Source organism: Elephas maximus, chromosome 4, assembly GCF_024166365.1.
Source record: "Elephas maximus indicus isolate mEleMax1 chromosome 4, mEleMax1 primary haplotype, whole genome shotgun sequence".
NCBI classification, from domain to species: Eukaryota; Metazoa; Chordata; class Mammalia; order Proboscidea; family Elephantidae; genus Elephas; species Elephas maximus.
In genome coordinates this window covers 117,835,491-117,855,880 of record NC_064822.1, presented here as the reverse complement: position 1 = coordinate 117,855,880, position 20,390 = coordinate 117,835,491, and the positions used below count along the sequence as shown (strand labels likewise).

At 40.5% G+C, this 20,390-nt stretch overlaps 1 protein-coding gene across 1 annotated transcript; it reads right to left on the bottom strand.

Moving 5' to 3' along the window:
* Positions 1 to 2,718: 2,718 nt before the first annotated feature.
* ATP23 (ATP23 metallopeptidase and ATP synthase assembly factor homolog) lies at positions 2,719 to 18,678 on the bottom strand. The gene is made up of 6 exons (XM_049883734.1): positions 18,463 to 18,678; positions 14,291 to 14,336; positions 13,612 to 13,693; positions 12,213 to 12,350; positions 9,908 to 9,991; positions 2,719 to 4,345 (listed from the first exon to the last, which is right to left on the bottom strand). The coding sequence occupies exons 1-6, from the start codon at positions 18,647 to 18,649 to the stop codon at positions 4,142 to 4,144; spliced, it is 741 nt and encodes a 246-aa protein (XP_049739691.1). The 5' UTR covers positions 18,650 to 18,678; the 3' UTR covers positions 2,719 to 4,141.
* Between the last annotated feature and the right edge of the window lie 1,712 nt (positions 18,679 to 20,390).

Sequence of the window (20,390 nt, the reverse complement as noted above, 5' to 3'; positions counted from 1 at the left end):
TCAATCATACACCAACTATCGACCAGGCACTACATTATAAATGCTAGGTTTACAAACAAACAAGACACAGTTCCTGCCATCAAGGCACTTACTGTCTAGTTGAAGAGAAAGAGAAGTAACAGAACTACAGTGTAATTAAGGCCATAATAGGAGTGAACATCGAGGTGAAAGGGTATCTGCGTTAGAAGCCCTGCATTAAACGTTTCACTTGGTAAAATTAGGTTTACATTAAATTCATTGGTTAGTATTTAAAATGGTGGAAATGTCCAACATGAAGATCAGTTTCCCAATAAAATGGGATTAAACAGATGATTAGCTTGATTTAGTTCTTCCAAAACATTTGATATTGATAAACCTTTTGAGTTAACTAGAAATCAGCAATTTGCAAAGATCTTTTTGAGATGACCAGTCAAACCTGTTTTTATAAATAAGAAAATTGAGGCCTAGAGGAGTAAAGTACCAAACCCAAGTGGTTTAAAACTCAGTGAAAGTCAACAGAGGCCTATGCTTTTCATCCTGTACCACACTTCATGTAAAGGTTGATATCAAATTATTTTCTAAGCATGACTTCCAAGTATCAGTATTTGTACTAAAATGAGAGTTTGTAATTTGTACGTATCGGGTGGTATATTCTATACAGAGACTAAAGAGTATTTTATTGGCACGATAAATTGAAAGTGAATTGTATAACACCATACATGAATGCCGTTTTAAAAATGGCAAAGATGTTTGGATCAATGTGTCAAAATTGCCTATCTGCGAACGATCAAAGACCTGTACAAGCGGAGAAAAGAATTCAGGGTGATTGAAAAAAAAATTTTTTAATTCAAAAATAAGTTTAGGGAGGCCAGCACAACCTGTACAAGGCAAGCCCATGGTAGCTCCATAGACACATGGACCTGAGAGACCGAATTGCTGGGCTGAGGGCTGTGGGGACCATGGTCTCAGGGAACATCTAGCTCAATTGGCATAGAGTTTATAAAGAATATGTTCTACATTCTACTTTGGTGAGTAATGTCTGGGGTCTTTAAAGCCTGTTAGCACCCATCTAGGATACTCCAGTGGTCCCACCCCTTCGGGAGCAAGGAATAAAGAAAACTAAACGACACAAAGGAAAGATTAGTCCAAAGGACTAATGGACCACATCTACCATGGTCTCCACCAGGTTCAGTCCAGTACAACTAGATGGTGCCTGGCTACCAACACTGGCTGCTCTGACAGAGATCACAATACAGGGTCCCAGACAGAGCTGGAGAAAAATGTAGAACAAAATTCCAACTCAAAAAGAAAGACCAGACTTGCTGGCCTGACAGAGACTGGAGAACCCTGAGAGTATGGCCCCGAGACACCCTTCCAGCTCAATAATGAGGCCACTCCTGAGGTTCACCCTTCAGCCAAATACTGAACAGTCTCATGAAACAAAACAAGACTAAAGGGGCGCACCAGCCCTGGGACAGGGACTGGAAGGTAGGAGGAAAACAGGACAGCTGGTAATAGGGAGCCCAGGGTTGAGAAGGGAGAGTGATGACATGTTGTGGGGTTGTTAACCAATGTCATACAATGTGTGTACTAACTGATGAGAAACTAGTTCATTCTGTCAACCTTCATCTAAAGTTCAATAAAAAAAAATAATTTTAGGACTAATGGCCCACAACTACCACAGCCTCCGTCAGACTGACTCCAGTACAACTAGATGGTACCCAGCTACCACCACTGACTGCTCTGACAGGGATCACAACAGAGGTCCCAGACAGAGCTGGAGAAAAATATAGAACAAAATTCTAACTCACAAAAAAAGACCAGACTTACTGGCCTGACAGAGACTGGAGAAACTTCGATACTATTGCCTCTGGACATCCTTTTAGCTCAGTAATGAAGTCACTCATGAGGTTCACCCTTCATCTAAAGATTAGACAGGCCCATAAAACAAAACAAGCCTAGAGGGGCACATGAGTCCAGAGGCAAGTGTACTAGATGGCAGGAGGGAACAGGAAAGCCGGTAACAGGGAACCCAAGGTTGAGAAGGGAGTGTTGGCACGTTGTGGGGTTAACCAATGTCACAAAACAATATGCACACGAACTGTTTAATCAGCAGTTAGTTTGTTCTTTAAACCTTCATCTAAAGTATAAGAAAAAATTAAGAAGTTTAAAACATATTTTCCAAAAGAATTATGTTAATTAAGATCAACAAATATTTTCCAGGAAAAAACTGGAGAATTGTTAGTTTTTTTAACTTATCATATGTATAATAATACATTTTCTCTAATATGACTTGTTTTGAAGTTTACTAATTTCTTTTCTAATTTAAGTAGCATAATTGCATGATTTAAAAAAACTAATTTCGAGGGAAAAAAACATCAACCCTAATCCAAAACTTATTTCATTTTGATGCATCCCATTTCAGCTTCTATACGTATGCACAACCATTTTAGGATCACTGTATGCATATAGCTTGTATCCTATTTCTTTTACTCTATCAACATCCCATTTTGGGACCTCAGTAATTTTATTAGCCAAATAATATTCCATTGAGATAATGTTCTATCATTTACTCAACAAGTGAAGAGAAGTTTGACAATAATAATGTCTTCTTCAAAAAGTATCTCAAAGCTAATGATTTGAATAACAAAGGATTAAAGAGAACTTTGGGAAAATCAGTTTTCAAATATTTCTATAAAAATAACCCTTCTAAAGATGCAAATGCTACACTCAAACATAAGATGTAGGATAGCATATATTATACAATTTTTTCAAAACCGTTACACCAATATAACCAATGTACTATTTGTTCAAAGTATTAGCATGTAGTTGCAATGTTAGCCTAAATTTTGTTAAATATGATGTTTATTTTCATCATTTTAGTTTCATTTCTGAAGCTATAACCCACGGCCGCCGAGTCGATTCCAAGTCATAGCAACCCTGCAGACAGAGTAGAACTGCCCCATAGAGCTTCCAAGGAGCGCCTGGTGGATTTGAACCACCAACCTCTTCATTAACAGCTGTAGCACTGAGCCGCAATACCACCAGGGTTTCCAATGAAGCTATAGCCTCAACCAAACCCTTTTTTTTTTTTTTACTGTCTACTATAAAATTTTGGCTCTCTTTTTAATTGGATTCTTTCAGTGGTCTTTTTGCTTGCACCAGTTATCTATAATAATGAGGAGCTTCAATGCACTCATTTTCAAAACTACACCGAATACTAGTTCACCACAATCTTAAAATACTGAGTACAAACCTTGTTTTTAATGTTTAATAATTTTTTAGACTTGAGGTACCACATAATTTATAGGTAATCAAATTTTAACACACAAGAACCCTGTTAGTTTCATTGTCTATAAACGTCTAATCCACATCACCATCTTTCCATCTGTAAACAAGCCAAGAATGTTTGTCAAGTTTAAGTGGAAGATGGAGCTACCAGCTAAGCTATCATTATAGATAAAATGACCATATTTTCTGAATCCAAACTTCAGACAGAGGCCCTGAAAAAAGATTTGAGACTATATTATACAAAAAAACTTATAAAGATATAAAATTAAATTAGATTGCATGAAAAATTTAATGTATTGCCTTTATTTCAAAAAAATCTAATCAAGACTTGCCCCAGAAAATTAAGCCACAGGTTCCCATACACATTTTGAGAGAACAGCAGAGAGTGGGGGCATTGATTATTGAACAAATAGCTCTCAACTTTTATTCTTTGAATGTTTAGATCACGACAATATCTTAATGAATGTCTTAGAGTAAGATCAGTACATTTAATCTCTAGAAGGCAAATGCCAATTCTGGTCACCTATTAACATCATACAAGGGCACACTTCACAGGTTTATAACTAAACTTTAAAATAATCACATAATAAAAAAAAAAACAATAAAAAGGTATACTGTAGAAAACACAAAAATGCAATTTATTTGCCTTATTTACCATATAATTAGTTATAAAGATAATAATTTTTGCCTTGGAGTTTAAGGCAGTTTCATTTTTTGCCACAGTTACTTTTTCTGATCATATGCTAGAATCAGCACCTTCTTTGTGTTATCTGCATTTAATTGATCATTTATATTTTATACGTTTGTCCATTTAAAAACCATAATTTCTTCATGATCACTGAAGTTCTATAATATAAAATATCATTGTCCTTCATATATTTGAATAGTATCGATCACGATTTTGAAAGTCTCTATGAGCATATCTTGCATAAGTCTTGTTATGCGGGATCCTTCCAAAGGGTTCAAGGTCATCGAAACAAGATTCAAAAACTTCATCAACAGCCTTTTGAGCTTCTTCTTTGTTGATATTCCTAATAGCCAAGATAGAAAGAATGGCTCGGTCTCGCACACAAACCTAAGGAGAAGGAAAAGTATGTGGCATGAATTTTACAGGAAAATTTAATTATTAAATAATAGCATTTTACATAACATCTGAACCAAAATTTAAATTAATTTCCTCTCATAGTATTTTATTAATTTCTGTCATTACAAATGAGAAAAACTAAATGAACAAAGAAATATAACTCTTATTTTATAAAGTTTAGCTCAATCGAAAATTATTTAGGTATAAATAAAACTTCATTTTCTCATCTTTTCCAATAACATAAGCGGATGTCATCCTCTGAAGTTCTAGACAGTGTCTGATAAACAGTAACTCCCACTTTGCAAAATCACAAAAAAACCTATAAACATGCTCCTGACTAATTTTTCATAAAATTTAATTAAACTTAAGATACACTTTAAATTACACTAATGACCAAAGATCAGATGAGCTGTGGAGTGACGTCAAGGACATCATCATACATGAAGAAAGCAAAAGGTCATTAAAAAGACAAGAAAGAAAAAAAGACCAAAATGGGCATCTGAAGAGACTCTGAAACTTGCTGTTGAACGGAGTAGCTAAAGCAAATGGAAAAAGTGATGAAGTAAAAGAGCTGAACAGAAGATTACAAAGGACGGCTCAAGAGGATAAAAATATTATAATGAAATGTACAAAGACCTGGAATTAGAAAACCAAAAGAGAAGAACACGCTCAGCATTTCTCAAGCTGAAATAACTGAAATAAAAATTCAAGCCTTGAGTTGGAAAATTGAAGGACTCTATGGGAAAAATACTGAATGACAGAAAGCATCAAGAGATGTAAGGAATACACAGAGTCACTGCACCAAAAAGAATTGGTCGACGTTCAACCACTTCAGGAGGTAGCATGTGATCAAGAACCAATGATACTGAAGGAAGAAGTATAAGCTGCACTGAAGGCATCAGCAAAAAACAAGACTCCAGGAATTGATGGAATACCAACTGAGATGTTTCAACAAACAGATGCAATGCTGGAAGCACTCACTCATCTACGCCAAGAAATTTGGAAGACAGCTACCTGGTCAACCAACTAGAAGAGACACATATTTGTGCCCATTCCAAAGAAAGGTGATCCAAAAGAATGCAGAAATTATCAAACAATATCGTTAATATCACTCTCAAGTAAAATTTTGCTGAAGATAATTCAAAAACGGTTGCAGCAGTACATCAACAGGGAACTGCCAGAAATTCAAGCCAGATTCAGAAAAGAACATGGAACACGGGATATTATTGCCAATGTCAGATGGGTCCTGGCTGAAAGCAGAGAATACCAGAAAGATGTTTACCTGTGATTTATTGACTATGCAAAGGGATTCAACTGTGTAGATCATAACAAATGATGGATAACACTGCCAAGAATGGGAATTCCAGAACACTTAATTGTGCTCATGCAGAACATGTACATAGACCAATAGGCAGTCGTTCAAACACAATAAGAGAATACCAAGTGGTTTAAAATCAGGAAAAGTGTTAATCAAGATTATATCCTTTCAGCATTCTAATTCAATCTGTATGCTAAGCAAATAATCCGAGACACTGGACTATATGAAGAAGAACGCAGCATCAGGATTGGAGGAAGACTCATTAACAACCTAAGATATGCAGATGACAAAACCTTTGCTTGCTGAAGTGGAAGAGGGCTTGAAGCACTTACTGATGAAGATCAAAGACTACAGCCTTCAATACGGATTACACCTCAACATATAGAAAACAAAAATCCTCACAACCGGACCAATAAGCAACATCATGATAAATGGGGAAAAGATTGAAGATGTCAAGGATTTCATTTTACTTGGAACCACAATCAATGCCCATGAAAGCAGTAGTCAAGAAATCAAAAGAGGTATTGCACTGAGCAAATCTGCTGCAAAAGACCTCTTTAAAGTATTACAAAGCAAAGACGTCACTTGGGAGACTAAGGTGGGCCTGACTCAAGCCCTGGTGTTTTCAATTGCCTCATATGCATGTGAAAGCTGGACAATGAATAAGGAAGACCAAAGAAGAATTGATGCCTTTGAATTATAGTGTTGGCGAAGAATACTGAATATTCCATGGACTGCCAGAAGAACAGACAAATCTGTCTTGGAAGAAGTACAGACACAATGCTCCTTAGAAGCCAGGATGGCAAAGCTTCGTCTCATGTACTTTGGACATATTATCAGAAGGGAGCAGTCCCTGTAGAAGGACATCATGCTTGGTAAAGTGGAGGGTTGGCAAAAAGGAGGAAGACCCTCAATGAGATGAATTGACACAGTGGCTGCAACAATGGGCTCAAGCAGAGCAACGATTATGAGGATGACGCAGGACCTGGCAGTGTTTCATTCTCTTGTACATAGGGTTGCCATGAGGCAGTACTGACTCGATGGCACCTAACAACAACAAGGTATACTTTACTTCTGCCTTAAATTTTCAGTTGGCCAATGCTAGCTAACTTTTTCTTTGAGGCAGAGACTCTGTTCCCTGGAGGCAATAGGAAACTACAAACCCAAACATGGAAAGTGTCATTATTTTTTAGAAAAAGAAAATTTTTTTTAATCCAATTATTTTTTTCTCCTGAGTGTTCTTTGTATAGGAATTAAAGTTTGGTTCCTAAGAAAATAGTTTACCTAAATAGCAATTGTCAGGAAGAAAGAAAATTTCTCCCCTCCAAGGAAAAAAAAAGGGGCAAAAATGAGTCTCCTGGAGCCACAGAGTTTAGAGACAAAATGTGGATCACAATTCAGATCCACTTCTCTCCAAATGTAAAAAAAATTCTGTTAAAATAGAAGTATGACTGTGGGCTAAGAGCTGGGGACCATTGTCTTGGGGGGACATCTAGGTCAATTGGCATAACATAGTTCATAAAGAATATGTTCTACATATTACTTCGGTGAGTAGTGTCTGGGGTCTTAAAAGCTTGCAAGTGGTCACCTAAGATACATCTATCAGTCCCATCCTGTCCAGAGCAAAGGAGAATGAAAGCAAACAAAGACACAAGGAAAATATCAGTCCAAAAGACTAATGAACCACAGCCTCCACCAGCCTGAGTCTAGGAGAACTAGATAGTGCCTGGCTACCACCATCAACTGCTGTGACAGGGATCACAGCAGAGGGTTCTAGACAGAATGGGAGAAAAACGTAGACCAAAACTCAAATTCACAAAAAAAAAAAGACCAGACTTACTGGTCTGACAAGAGACTGGAAGAACCCCTGAGACCATGGCCTCTGGGCACCCTGCTAACTCAGAAGTAAAGCCAGTCCCAGAGTCCACCTTTCAGCCAAAGATTAGACAAGCCTATAAAACAAACAATAACACACGTAAGGAACGTGCTTCTTAGTTCAATCAAGTATACCAGACCAAATGGGCAACACCTGCCCTAAAGCAAAGATAAGAAGGCACAAAGGGACAGGAAAACTGGACAAATGGACACAGAGAACTCGGGGTAGAAAGGGGAAGAGTGCCGACACATTGCAGGGATTGCAACCAATATCACAAAACAATTCGTGTATAAATTTTTGAATGAGAAACTAATTAATGTTATAAACTTTCACCTAAAGCACAAAAAAATAAAATAAAAAGCACTTTTAAAAAGAAAAAAAAAATCAACCCGCCTGGAGCAAAGGAGAACACCAAAGACGCAAGGTAATTATGAGCCCAAGAGACAGAATGGACCACATAAACCGGAGACTACATTAGCCTGAGACCAGAAGAACTACATGGCGCCAGGCTACAATCGATGACTGCCCTGACAGGGAACCAACAGAGAATCCCTAAGGGAGCAGGACAGCAGTGGGACGCAGACCTCAAATTCTCATAAAAAGACCAGACATAATGGTCTGACTGAGACTAGAGGGACCCTGGAGGTCATGGTCCCCAGACCTTCTGTTAGCCCAAGACAGGAACCATTCCCAAAGCCAACTCTTCAGACAGGGATTGGACTGGACTATGGGATAGAAAATGATATTGGTAAGAGTGAGCTTCTTGGATCAAGTAGACACATGAGACTATGTGGGCAGCTCCTGTCTGGAGGGGAGATGAGAGGGCAGAGGGTGTCAGAAGCTGGCTGAATGGACACGAAAAGAGAGAGTGAAGGGAAGGAGTGTGCTGTGTCATTAGGGGGAGAGCAACTAGGAGTATATAGCAAGATGTATATAAATTTTTGTATGAGAGACTGACTTGATTTGTAAACGTTCACTTAAAGTACAATAAAAAATTTTTTAAAAAGTAAGACTGCAGATTTACAATCAGGTACTGTACTTGCTGTTTATGTTTCTTAGGTACATGCTGTAAAAGAAAGTAGGGACCCTCCCTCAACCAGACTTCTACCTATCTGTTTATTTTCCATCCGATGGTAGCTCTATTCCTGTTCTGCTGCTGCTGCTCAAAAGTAGAAAGAGGACAGACTTCTCTTTCAAAGACTGTGGGCCCTGGATCACATACTTGAACCACATTATCCTCCCCTCTAGGAGTATATGGATGTGTACTCTACTTCCACCCTCTCCACTGAGTGCCAGAACACACAGCCCATTCAAATTCAGCCCAAGCTAAATTCACCAGAGAAGGAGGGATTGATTCAAGAGCACAGAAGACATGGAGCAAATCACTAAGCTGACTTGGACCAGCTGAAAGCATTACTGGTCCTACTGAAATAATCACCCTTTCTAGGTAGCAGGCCTGTCTTCCAGCCCCCCAAGACTAAGTACACATTTCGCCTTACTAGTTCCACCCTTCAGCCCAGGGTTGAGTTATTCCCTTCTCTGGAGAACCGAGGGCCTTCCTGTTGTTGTTCTATGCCTATCCTTTTTGTATCTAGTTGAAACTGCTATTCTGGTGTCCACATGCCTCACAGAATGGCCCAATGAGCTCCTCCCATAGAAAAATCTCTGACCAGCCTTTCCCCTGAGTGTGGACACAGAGCCCCTTGGTTGCTGTGGGCAGAACCGCTCATATTCATTATCAATCTATCAGCTCTACACTTCCTTTCCCCCACGTCCATCTATCATGAATCTTAAAGGCTTTCCAGCAGGATCATCTTGACTTACAGTTTTGGTTTTTTTTGTTTTTGTTTCATTTTGTTTACAAAATCCCTCTCAGTTCAGCTCATCAGAATCAAGTCTGTGACAATCCAAAGCTTTTTCTATCACATCATATACCCTTAAAGGTGCACTGGTACACAGCCATAAACTGTGCTGCAATGCAGCCTCAATCTGTTCTGAAAGGTTTTACTCTTTTTGTCCCTCTAGAATCCTGTGGTAGTTTAGAAATATAAGTCCAGGACTGTTCAGAGAGAAGACAGGCTGTGACTTCACTTCCATTCCTTATCCACCCCCATTCAAAAGTATCCCAGGAGTGAGATCATAGCTCTTTTTACTATTAAAAACTCTCCGTCAGAGTTTGCCCATAATTACTATGAAAAATTAAATTCCACCTACTTGGCTTAAGAGGTACACATTTTTTAATTCTTTTCATAGAGGAAGTTCTTTCAGATTTCACACAGTAAATGTACTTCCCATTCTTCATTCATAATTTCCACTCACAACACTCTTGAGGGAGGTGGTTTCAAAGGTTAGTTTTTACCTGATGGTGTTGTTTTAATCCAAAATGTAACCTGAACATTTCATTTACAAGTGAGCAGTCTCCACTGAGGTTAGCAGCTCGAATCTATCACAAAGACATAAGGCAAGCGAGAAGAAAATGAATGCTCATGATCTATATCCTTTATAATAACAACCGGTTTTTTTAAAAAAAATTGGAAAAGAATATAAAATTAGTGTTTTTCTAAGAAGACAGTACATGTAAGATTTTTTTTTAAAGAATTGTTAGCAGTCTGTTAACTCAGGAAGTCCTTAAATTAAGAAAAAAGAACACATATCCATGAGCTACACTAGACAATGCCAAACACACCAGGGGGTGGGGGAAAGTTTAATCATCTACCAAAGGGAATTTGCTAAAATTTTAAACTGTAGACTTACTGGCAGAACTAATTTCTTTTGATATCAAAAGTCAGAGAGCTGTAACTTAAAAGTTCATGCTCTTCAAAACACAAACACTGCCAGAAATTACCAAAAGGACTTCAAGAAAGCATTCTTCCAAAGATCTGCCGACTGAGTTTCAATGTGATCTTAAAAAATGAATACATCAAAGTCTAAGACACTTTGAACATATGAACCCCACCCCCCAGCCCTAGCCCGAAACCCTGGTGGCGTAGTGGTTAAGTGCTACAGCTGCTAACCAAGAGGTCAGCAGTTCGAATCCACCAGGCACTCCTTGGAAACTCTATGGGGCAGTTCTACTCTGTCCTATAGGGTCCCTATGAGTCAGAATCAACTTGAAGGCAGTGGGGTTTTGTTGGCCCCAGCCCAGGTCTTTGAAACTCTCTTGGACCTTCCCTCAAACCTGCACAAGGTTCATGACCTTCCTCAGGGGCTGAATGTACTAAGAAAAATTAAGTGGTACAAAGCAGTTCTCCATCCAGCACAAAGAACAGAGAACATTCCACATGGTCATGTTAAGGGCATGACAGCCTGAAGTCAGGATGTATCTTCTAATTAGCTATATTTTTAAGAAAAAAATCAACTTTCATAAATAAAAAAGTCTTGGAACTAGCCACATAGATTCTACAGCCAGCCTGGCCACATTTTTGCTAGCTCGCTGAAGAGAGAATGGCCCACTTCTTGTTACTTCTACAATAACATGGCCTCATTGCTCTGAGGAGCTCAAGGCACTTAACATACTTTAACTAGCTAACAGGCATTAATTTTCATAACACCCAAGAGACACACCTATTTAAAAATTCAGGTTTCAGTCTACTCTCCAAATAATATGAATTATAATTAGATGCAATGGGGCCACTTACTAATTTCAAGGGAAAGAGAAAATAATCTAAGTTATAAAGTATAATCCTGAGATTCATATTTTTTTTTAACTTCTCTTCAATTAATGAAATCCAAGTATGAAATACATGTCTCTCTAGGAGCGTGTGTGTGTCCGCGTGTGTGGTGTACTTCTGAAAGCAATTCAAAGCACTTAATAATAAATATCTTTTTATGCTGTAGTTTTGAGACCCATTTAAGATTATTACACTAAATGTTTTATTCCAGGACAAGCAAGGACATTTACCTATGGAAGGCAGCAAGCAAACCAGTGAAGACCCCTGCTTGTAATCCTGCCTGACTTGAATACAAATCCTACCTCTGCCAGTTGCTAACTAGGATTTCAAGCATTGAACAACTGCCTCTTTCCAAATACATAAAACAGGGATAGTACTAGTAGCTCCCCTAACAGGCTGCCATGAAGATTAAATGAGAATCCACACAGTGTTTGGCATATAGCCCTCAATAAATGTTAACTATTATTATATTTATACCACATACCCATTACCACTGAGTCAATTCCAACTCAAAACGATGCAGTAGGACAGAGTAGAACTGACCCACACGGTTTCCAAGGCTGTAAACTTTACGGAAGCAGACTGCCACATCTTTCTCCTGTGGAGCTGCTGGTTGGGTTCGAACTGCCAACCTTTCAATTAGCAGCCAAGAGCTTAATCACTGTGCCACCAGAGCTCCTTATACTACATTATATAGTTTATTCAATAGGAAAAATTAATAGTTTCTTATTACAATTAAAGTCAGTCATCACTAATACTAGGACTTAAAGGTTATTTAGGATAATCCTAAAAAGATACTTAAAATTTCTCTAGCTGTATCCCAAAAATTGTACCCAATAACAGTTAAAATCAGAAATTTAAGACTAAGGTGGGATTATGACAGTGAGAAAAGTTAAAAGCTTAAATAAATTATATTTGGGATAAAATGCTGAACACAAAGTCACTTGATAAAACCTGAAAGAAAAAAAAAGTCTCTTCTACAATAAAACTTACCTCTGAGCAGGCCAAATGTCTAACATTGGTGAACCAGTCAACGTGAGCACGACAGTGATCAAAAGCATGAATGAGCTCGTGGGTGACCACTCTGCTCATATGGGCCTGATTACCGATATTATTTTGGCACAAAACGATCTAGGAGACACCAAAATAAGAGAAGCTGGGTTATTTCTAAAACCTACTCTCATTTCGTAGAGTCCATTTTCTCTCCCACAATAAGCGGGGTAGGCAGCTCACCGGCTTGGAATGCCTCTGCCCACTCTTTTCTACCTACCCACACTGACCCATCCATCAAGACTTAGTCTTAACTGTAGATGCTCCACTGAGCCTTCCTCAACTACCAATATCTTCCTTCTCCTCTCTCTGGACTACAGTAGCACATAGACTAAGGATACTAATTAACATGCCATCCTCATTGGGCTGACCACCCCATCTGTCTGGGACTTCACAGCATTATGATTAAGAGATGGGCTTTGGGGTGAAGCAGACGTTCAATTTCCAGCCCTTAGCAACTGATGACCTTGGGCAAGTTTCTTAACTTCTCTGTGCTCAGTTTCCTCAACTATAAAACCAAAGCAAACCCACTGCCGTCAGGTCGGTTCCGACTCATAAAAGGAGATAATTAAAGTACCCACCTCATAACCCTCCAAGAACTTGAAACTAATAACATTTACTGACTGCTTACTATGGCTTCTTTTTCTTTTTTTTTTACTATGGGCCAATTACCATGACAAGCACCTCATAAGAGAGACTTCATTTTAACCACTCTATAAAAAAAAAAAAAAAAGAATTTTTTTCTTTTTTTTTTTATAGCGTAGATACAATCATTACCCATATTTTACAAATGAGAAAATTCACTCCCCTAATCAAAAATTTTAAAAGGTACATCACTTCTCAAGATGTCAAGGTTACCCTCTAGGTTAGCATTCAAGACCTCCATCATACCTCTGTTTCCAATCCTATTTCCCATAATTCCCCACACGCTCCTGCCCTCCAGCTAAACTAGACAGCATCCCATTCCCCAAACATGGCTTGGGCTTTCCCAGTGCCCACTTTTGCTCACACTACCCTGCTTTGGGCAACAGTCTTTGTCTTCTTGGCCCCTGAGGAAGCTTTATACCCTCTAGCTGGATCTGTTGGCATCTCTCAGTCCATCACAGCACTGTTCCATTCTGACAACCACACCCACCTAAAATAGTTTAATCTGTCTCAAATTTTATAACTGTGTTCTTGTTTTATCTCCCCGTGAGAGTGGAAATGCCTTATGACTAAGAACCAACTCACTTTTTGAATTCTCCACAAAGGCTATCAAACAGCTTGCCCAGCATATATAGTGCTCAGCAAATATCAGGAGAGAGGGTAAGAGGGAAGAAAATGACTTGGCAAAAATGCCTACCTGAGATGATGAAGCATCAAAGCCTCCACTGACATTTCCATTACAATCTTCACAAGAAAAGTGTCTTTCTTTCTGAACGGCACTAAAAGGCAAGAACGAATTAAAGAAACAATGACCAGAAGCAGTATGTACCAGGCGCAAAGGAAACAGCCCTGGGAAAGCAATTTAACACCTTCAGGACTCAGTTTTCTCATCTGTAAAATAAGGAGACTGTCTCTGCAAAATCTATCCTAGTTCAAATTCTACGACACAAGTCTGGCTGACTACTGGAAATATGCTGGAGTTCCTGCCATTAGGCCAGAATGTAAAGAAGTCACTTCCTCTAAACCTCCCAAAGTTAAACACATGAAAGGCTCCTACGTAACAAGCTGAAATATCTTCTCCATTTACAACAATGCCTAGGCTGGTGTAGTGGAAAAGTTGGGCTGGGTAATACTTACAAGAAACATTTTGAGTACTGTCTTTACTAAATGCCCAAAGTGAAGGGGAGAGCCAGAAATTTGGAGTTAGGGCAGAAGATGTCCAGAGAGAAGGCCTGCCTGGAGAGAACAAAGCTGATCATGATCACCTACCTTATGGAATGGGCTTTGTGGCCTGAAGTAAGAAATCTTAAGTAGTTTCAGGTTTTTGTTTTTTAGCAGCCAGAATATAGAGAAACATTTCAAAAAGATATACTTACCAACCAGAGTGCTTCATAGCATCAAGTAGAAGTTTGACATAAGGATCTAAAAAGATATTGGTTTGATTAAGTATGCTGATTGGAAAAAATAGCACTAATTAAATATCCAAATAGCTGTATAAGATTATAGATTATCAAACAGTAACTCACAAATCTCTCATTAAATAATGTTATGTCAGAATTGGTAAAAATTAATACGAGAAGACAAACTTAAAATTAACCTAAGTCTTTAACAAAATAAAATACTGACACAAACACCAAGCGGGATACCACAAAGCATCTCAGATTATATCAGTGATCAACTACACTGCATTACATACAGTATATACCAAAAAGACTAAGGGAATTTTGAACTACATCCATAGAAACGAACAGCAACACAATATCCATATTTGGGGAAGGCAGTAACTCCACTGTTCTCTGTCCTGACCAGACCACACTAGTAACACCATGTCCCAAATAAGACCTGCCAACTGAAGCTCTTCCACAGAGGATGGCGACTAGTATAGTAAGGGACAATGTTGGGTAAGAAACAAGAAAGGATTTGGGGATTTGGAAAGGAGAAGACTTAACTAGGACCACAGTAGCTTCATTCAGTGTTCATTCAAAGGGCAGAACAAAGACCCAAGAATGAAGTTACATGTGGCAGATTTCAACTTGCGTAAGAGAGGATTTTTCCAACAATTAGATGTTGAAGCCATAGGTGTGTAGCCTCAAAGAGCCTCAAAGAACAGCTAACCAAGCAGAGGTCTGCATACTATCTTGGTCAGAAATTGCACAGAAAGTTTTCCTCTATTGGGGGGTTGCATTAGATGACTCCTGGGGGTCTTCCACTTCTAAGAGTCTATGAGCTGTGACTATTACAGAAAAGAATAATGAACCTAAACGCCTCGAATATCAACTTTTACATAGGCATCTTGTCTGAGAGTACACATGCACAGCAAATTATGACATAGCCCAGAAAAAAGAAGTCAAAGTTAAAAAAAAAAAAAAAGTCACAAGTAATAGATGAGTAAAAGAAAACTAGTGTGGGGTGAGAAAGCTAGATACAAGTTTACTGTTTTTCTAATCTGCCCTCTCCTGAGTGTTATCATTAATAAGCACTGCTAACTGAGTGTGTGCCAGGCGTCAGGCACCATGGTTAAGTGCATTATTATTACTCAAGCAACCAAGCGAGTTTTATGAAGTTGAATTGGGTTCAAAATTCTGAAGTCCTGTTAATGGGGGGAAAAAAGACAGGGGACACAGTGTCTGGTATCTGAAAAAGGACCTGCAGTATTATTTAGAATGGATTTGCTTTGAAGAAAAAGGGGGGTGAAAAAGGTCTCCCATGAGGTCTGGTTTTTCCCATCTCGCTGTCCCAGTGAGAGGATTTTAAAGTTATCTGTTGACACTGGAATAACACCAACGGGTCCTCCCAGCAGCCCTCCCCTTGGAAGGATGAGGCCAGGTGATTCTTGCTGGGGCTCACTTCAGCACCCACCATCCTCATACCTTAACTCTTCCTTCACTGTTTGGCTCTTCCACTGTAAGAACAGCTGTTGTTGTTGCTGCTGTTGTTAGGTGCCGTCAAGTTGCTTCCGACTCATAGAGACCCTATATACAACAGAAAGAAATACCACCCGGATCTGCACCATCTTCACAGTCATTGCTATGTTTGAGCCCACTGTTGCAGCCACTGCGTCAAATCCATCTCATTGGCGGTCTTCCTCTTTTTCACTGACCCTCCACTTTACCGAGCATGATGTTTTTCTCCAGGGACTGGTACTTCCTAATAACATGTCCAAAGTATATGAGAGGAAGTCTCGCCATTCTAGCTTCTAAGGAGTATTCTGATTGTACTTCTTCCAAGACAGATTTGTTTGTTCTTCTGGCAGTCCATGGTATTGTCAATAGTCTTCGCCAACACCCCAACACCGTAATTCAAAAGTATCAAATCTTCTTCAGTCTTCCTTATTCATTGTCCAGCTTTCACATGCATATGAAAATATTATGGTTTGGGTCAGGTGCCCTGGTGGGGCAGTGATTAAGAACTACAGCTGCTAACCAAAAGGCTGGCAGTTGGAATCCGCAAGCCGCTCCTTGGAAACCCTATGGGGCAGTTCTGCTCTGTTCTATAGGGTCACTATGAGCAAGAATCAACTTGACGGCAAAGGGTTTAGTTTGGTTTTTTGGTTTGGGTCAGGTACACCTTATTCCTCAAAGTGACATCTTTGCTTTTTAACACTTTAAAGAGGTCTTTTGCAGCAGATTTGCCCAATGCGATGCATCATTAGATATCTTGGATGCTGCTTCCGTGGGTATTGATTGTGGATCCAAGTAAAATGAAATCCTTGACAACTTCAATCTTTTCTCTGTTTATCGTGATGTTGCTTATTGGTACAGTTGTGAGGATTTCTGTTTTCTTTATGTTGAGGTGTAATCCATACTGAAGGTTGTAGTCTTTGATCTTTATCAGCAAGTCCTTCAAGTCCTCTTCACTTTCAACAAGCAAGGTTGTGTCATCTGCATATCGCGAGTTGTTAATCAATCCTGATGCTGTGTTCTTCTTCATTTAGTCCAGTTTCTCAGATTATTTGCTCAGCATACAGACTGAATAAGTATGATAAAAGCATACAACCCTGACACACACCTTTTCTGGTTTTAAACTACTCAGCATCCCCTAGTTCTAGTCAAACAACTGCCTCTTGGTCTGTATACATGGGCACAATGAAGTGTTTTGGAATTCCCGTTCTTCGCAATGTTATCCATACGTTGTTATGAACAAATTAGGAACAGCTAGCTATCCTTTACTCAGGTCCTGCTATACTGGCACTTTATATTCATAAAATCTATTCCTTGCAACAACCCTAAAAGACAGGTATTTTTATCCCCTTACCCCCATTTTGCGTAGACAAGGATAGAAGAAATCAGAGAGGTTAGGTCAATCTTCTACAGCTAACAAGGACAGCAGAATTTGAACTCGCATTTTTAACTCGGTAACCAATGTTCTATTCACTGGTCTTCACTCTGAAACACCTGTCACTCATCTCTGTATTTCTGCCCACCAGAACCTAGCAGGCATCCAGTATATATTTAGAACAAATACAAATGTCATCATTCCCTTCCCCTTCACTCTCTGCCTCCCTTCCTCCACCAATCTTCCTGGATTCCCTACACACCGTTGTTGGTGTGTGCTGTTCAGTGGATTCCAAGTCACAGTGACCCAATGTAACAGAGCAGAACTGCCCTATAGTGTTTCTGAGGCTGTAATCTTTACGGGAGCAGGCTGCCACATCTTTCTCCCAGGGTGCAGCTGGTAGGTTCCAACCTCCGACCTTATGGGCACCTAACCACTGTGCCACCAGGGCTCCTTTCCTACTAGCAAGTAATCCCAAGAAGGTTGGAAAATCTATGGGTGATTGACTTTTGGGCTTTGGCCATTCATGAAAATTTGCTTTGGGACAAGTGCATTTAAGACCTTGATTTTCTAAGTTAAATCTTCTCTAGTGGAGTGTTCCTGGGACTGGGGAGAAATCGGTCAGAGGGCAGTTGTGGCCCTATTTAACCCACAGCAGTGATGATTAACCTCTTTTGGAGGGTCATGGGCCCCTTTTGAGAATATGATTAAGCTATGAACTCTCCATAAAAATCTACTTAGGCCCATACACATATGATTTTCCAGTCCATTTCAGGGCTTTCGACATTCTGAAGCCCATCCAAACAGGAAGGTTAAGAAACCCTTCCAAAGAAGGGCAGGTTTGCAAAACTGTTGTTTTTGCATTGCTGGTAGTGGGTGCACCTTAATTAGCATGACTCTTTAAAACTTACCCAGACCCTAAGATCCTCGTGTTGCTGTGTAATTTACATTAGAAATCAGAGCATCGGTCACAAAATATGTGACCAAAAGGGCAGACAAGCTCCTAGCCGGACTCCTCGTTCATTCCACAAGCAACACCAGGGATGAAAAGGGCCTCAGAGCCTTCTCTGACGGGGAAACTGAGGCCCAATCCCCCAACTCCGCCCCCATAATGCCGAATCTGCCTAGACTGCGCTGAGGTGCCTGAGCCCGCCCCATCCCGGACCCGAGGCTGAACTCCGAGGCCTGATGCCGGCTAGGCCCAGCCCTTCCTCGCCGGCCAGGTCTCAGACACCACCCCCACCGACCCCAGCCTCCAGGTCGCGGCTCCTACTTGTCGCCAGTGTCGTCAGCAGCATGAGCTGGCACTTCTGGTTCTTGGTGAAGAAGCTGGAGAAGAACCCTTGCTGGGGCTTCCCCGTGGCCGACCGCTCGCGGAAGACCTGGCACGAGGCGTTTTGCTGCTGCAGCTGCTCCCCCGCCGCGGGGCCCGGCCCGCGCTCGCCTGGAACTCCCGCCATGCTGCCTCCGACCTCGCCGGTGCCTCCTCCCCGCTCCAGCGACGGAGAGACTGGGAAACGTTACCTCTCTCCAGCCTACCCGCCCGCCCAGGCCCCGGGGCAGGCGGGGCGCTGGGCGGGGCCGGGGCGCTGGGCGGGACTAAAAGCCCGGGGTCTGACAGGACTGGGGGCGCTGGGCCAAGCCGGCAGCCGAGGTGGGGCGGGGGTGCTGAGCCCAATGCGGGCGGGCGGACGGGCGGAGCTAGGGAGGGCAGTGCTCTCGTACCCCGCGCCCAGGCTGCTGCTGGCCTCGCCGCTTTCCCTTGGTTCCTATAAACGTCCCTCCGCAGCCTCTTGCTGAGCAGCTAAGGTGTCTGGCCTCATCGCAAGCACATCTTCCTCACCTCCTGTCCTACACTGGCCACTAAGTCTTCCTTCTCCCGCTGAAGGACTCTGCCATCTTTCCCCACTCCCTGCCTTTCCCACTGGCAGGCCAAGTGCCATCTCTGGACCAGCCACTTTCCCAACCTCAGCAAACTCTTACGATCCACCTATACTGAAAGTAGTGTTTTTCAGAAACGTTTGAAAGCCACGATTCTTAAAGAAATGACTGGTCACATCAAAATGTAGTACCCAGTCTGCTTTTTTCCTGCCTCATCTGGACCCATTCGCCTACCCTATGTTCTTGTAACCTCAAATAACTCTCTGCTAACAAAACACACCCTGTTCACTTCCACCTACAAGCCTTAATTCATACCATCACTTCCATCTCTAAACCTCTTTCCTCAGTCCCTGCGATCATGCCGCTCATCCAATCTACCTAGTGAACAGAGCATTCCCAGATAATCACTCCTGCTCGCCCAGTGTACAAACCATTTTGTACCTGTTACACTCGCATCCCAATCTGCCAGGTTTTAACTAACTCATGTTTCTCTTTTTCCCACTAAACTACTCAGTTCAGTTCAGACATATCGAAAAAAAATCAGAACACAAAGAAAACGATTTATTTCAAGCATTTAATCTGTTAGCATGCAGGGATATCATTTTGTTTCAAAAGCAAGTGGCTCAAAGCATGCTAGTTACAATTGCTAAAAAATAAACCTTTGAATTAGCTCAAAACAATAACAATATTTGATTACTCTATGTTTAAATATATATATGTATTGGAAATTGGAGGAGCATGCATCTTCCTGCAAGAAGAAAAGCATTCCCAGAAACTGCAGATTTTACAGACTTTTTTTTTTGCTTAATGAATACAAGTTTCCATGGTGACAAGATACCCGATGGTTAGAGTTAGCATAAAAAAAAAAAAAAGTAACTCATGAAAATTTGACCTTTTCCCTGTTTGTAGGTAAAATCAAAATTAAGGAAGCACACAGTCTTTTTCATTAAATCACAAGATACTGGCTTTGTTATTGACTACCCTTCTTGAGAAGCCCTGGTGGTGCAGTGGTTAAGAGCTCAGCTGCTAACCAAAAAGTCCGCAGTCTGAATCCACCAGCTTCTGCTTGGGAACCTTATGGGGCAGCTCTGCCCTGTCCTATAAGGTCACTAAGAGTTGGAATCGACTTGATGGCAATGGGTTAGGGTGTTTTTGTTTGTTTTTTAGTTTTACCCTTTTTGAGCTAGAAAAAACAAATTGACAATGTTGCTGAGTAGTTAATATTTCCTGGTTAAAAAAATAAATAAAAGCAAGTCAATAGTTTTGCAGTTTGGATCAGGCTTTTGTTCTTAGTTTTGGGTTCAGGAGTAACATAAACCC

What these genes read in the sequence shown, in the direction of transcription:
- ATP23 (XM_049883734.1), bottom strand. Translation starts at nt 18,649, where the DNA reads ATGGCGGGAGTTCCAGGCGAGCGCGGGCCGGGCCCCGCGGCGGGGGAG. An exon ending in GCTATGAAGCACTCTGGTTG is followed by an intron (nt 13,694 to 14,290) that starts GTAAGTATATCT and finishes CTTGCCTTTTAG; the next exon opens with TGCCGTTCAGAAAGAAAGAC. An exon ending in GATTAAAACAACACCATCAG is followed by an intron (nt 4,346 to 9,907) that starts GTAAAAACTAAC and finishes CCTTCTCCTTAG; the next exon opens with GTTTGTGTGCGAGACCGAGC.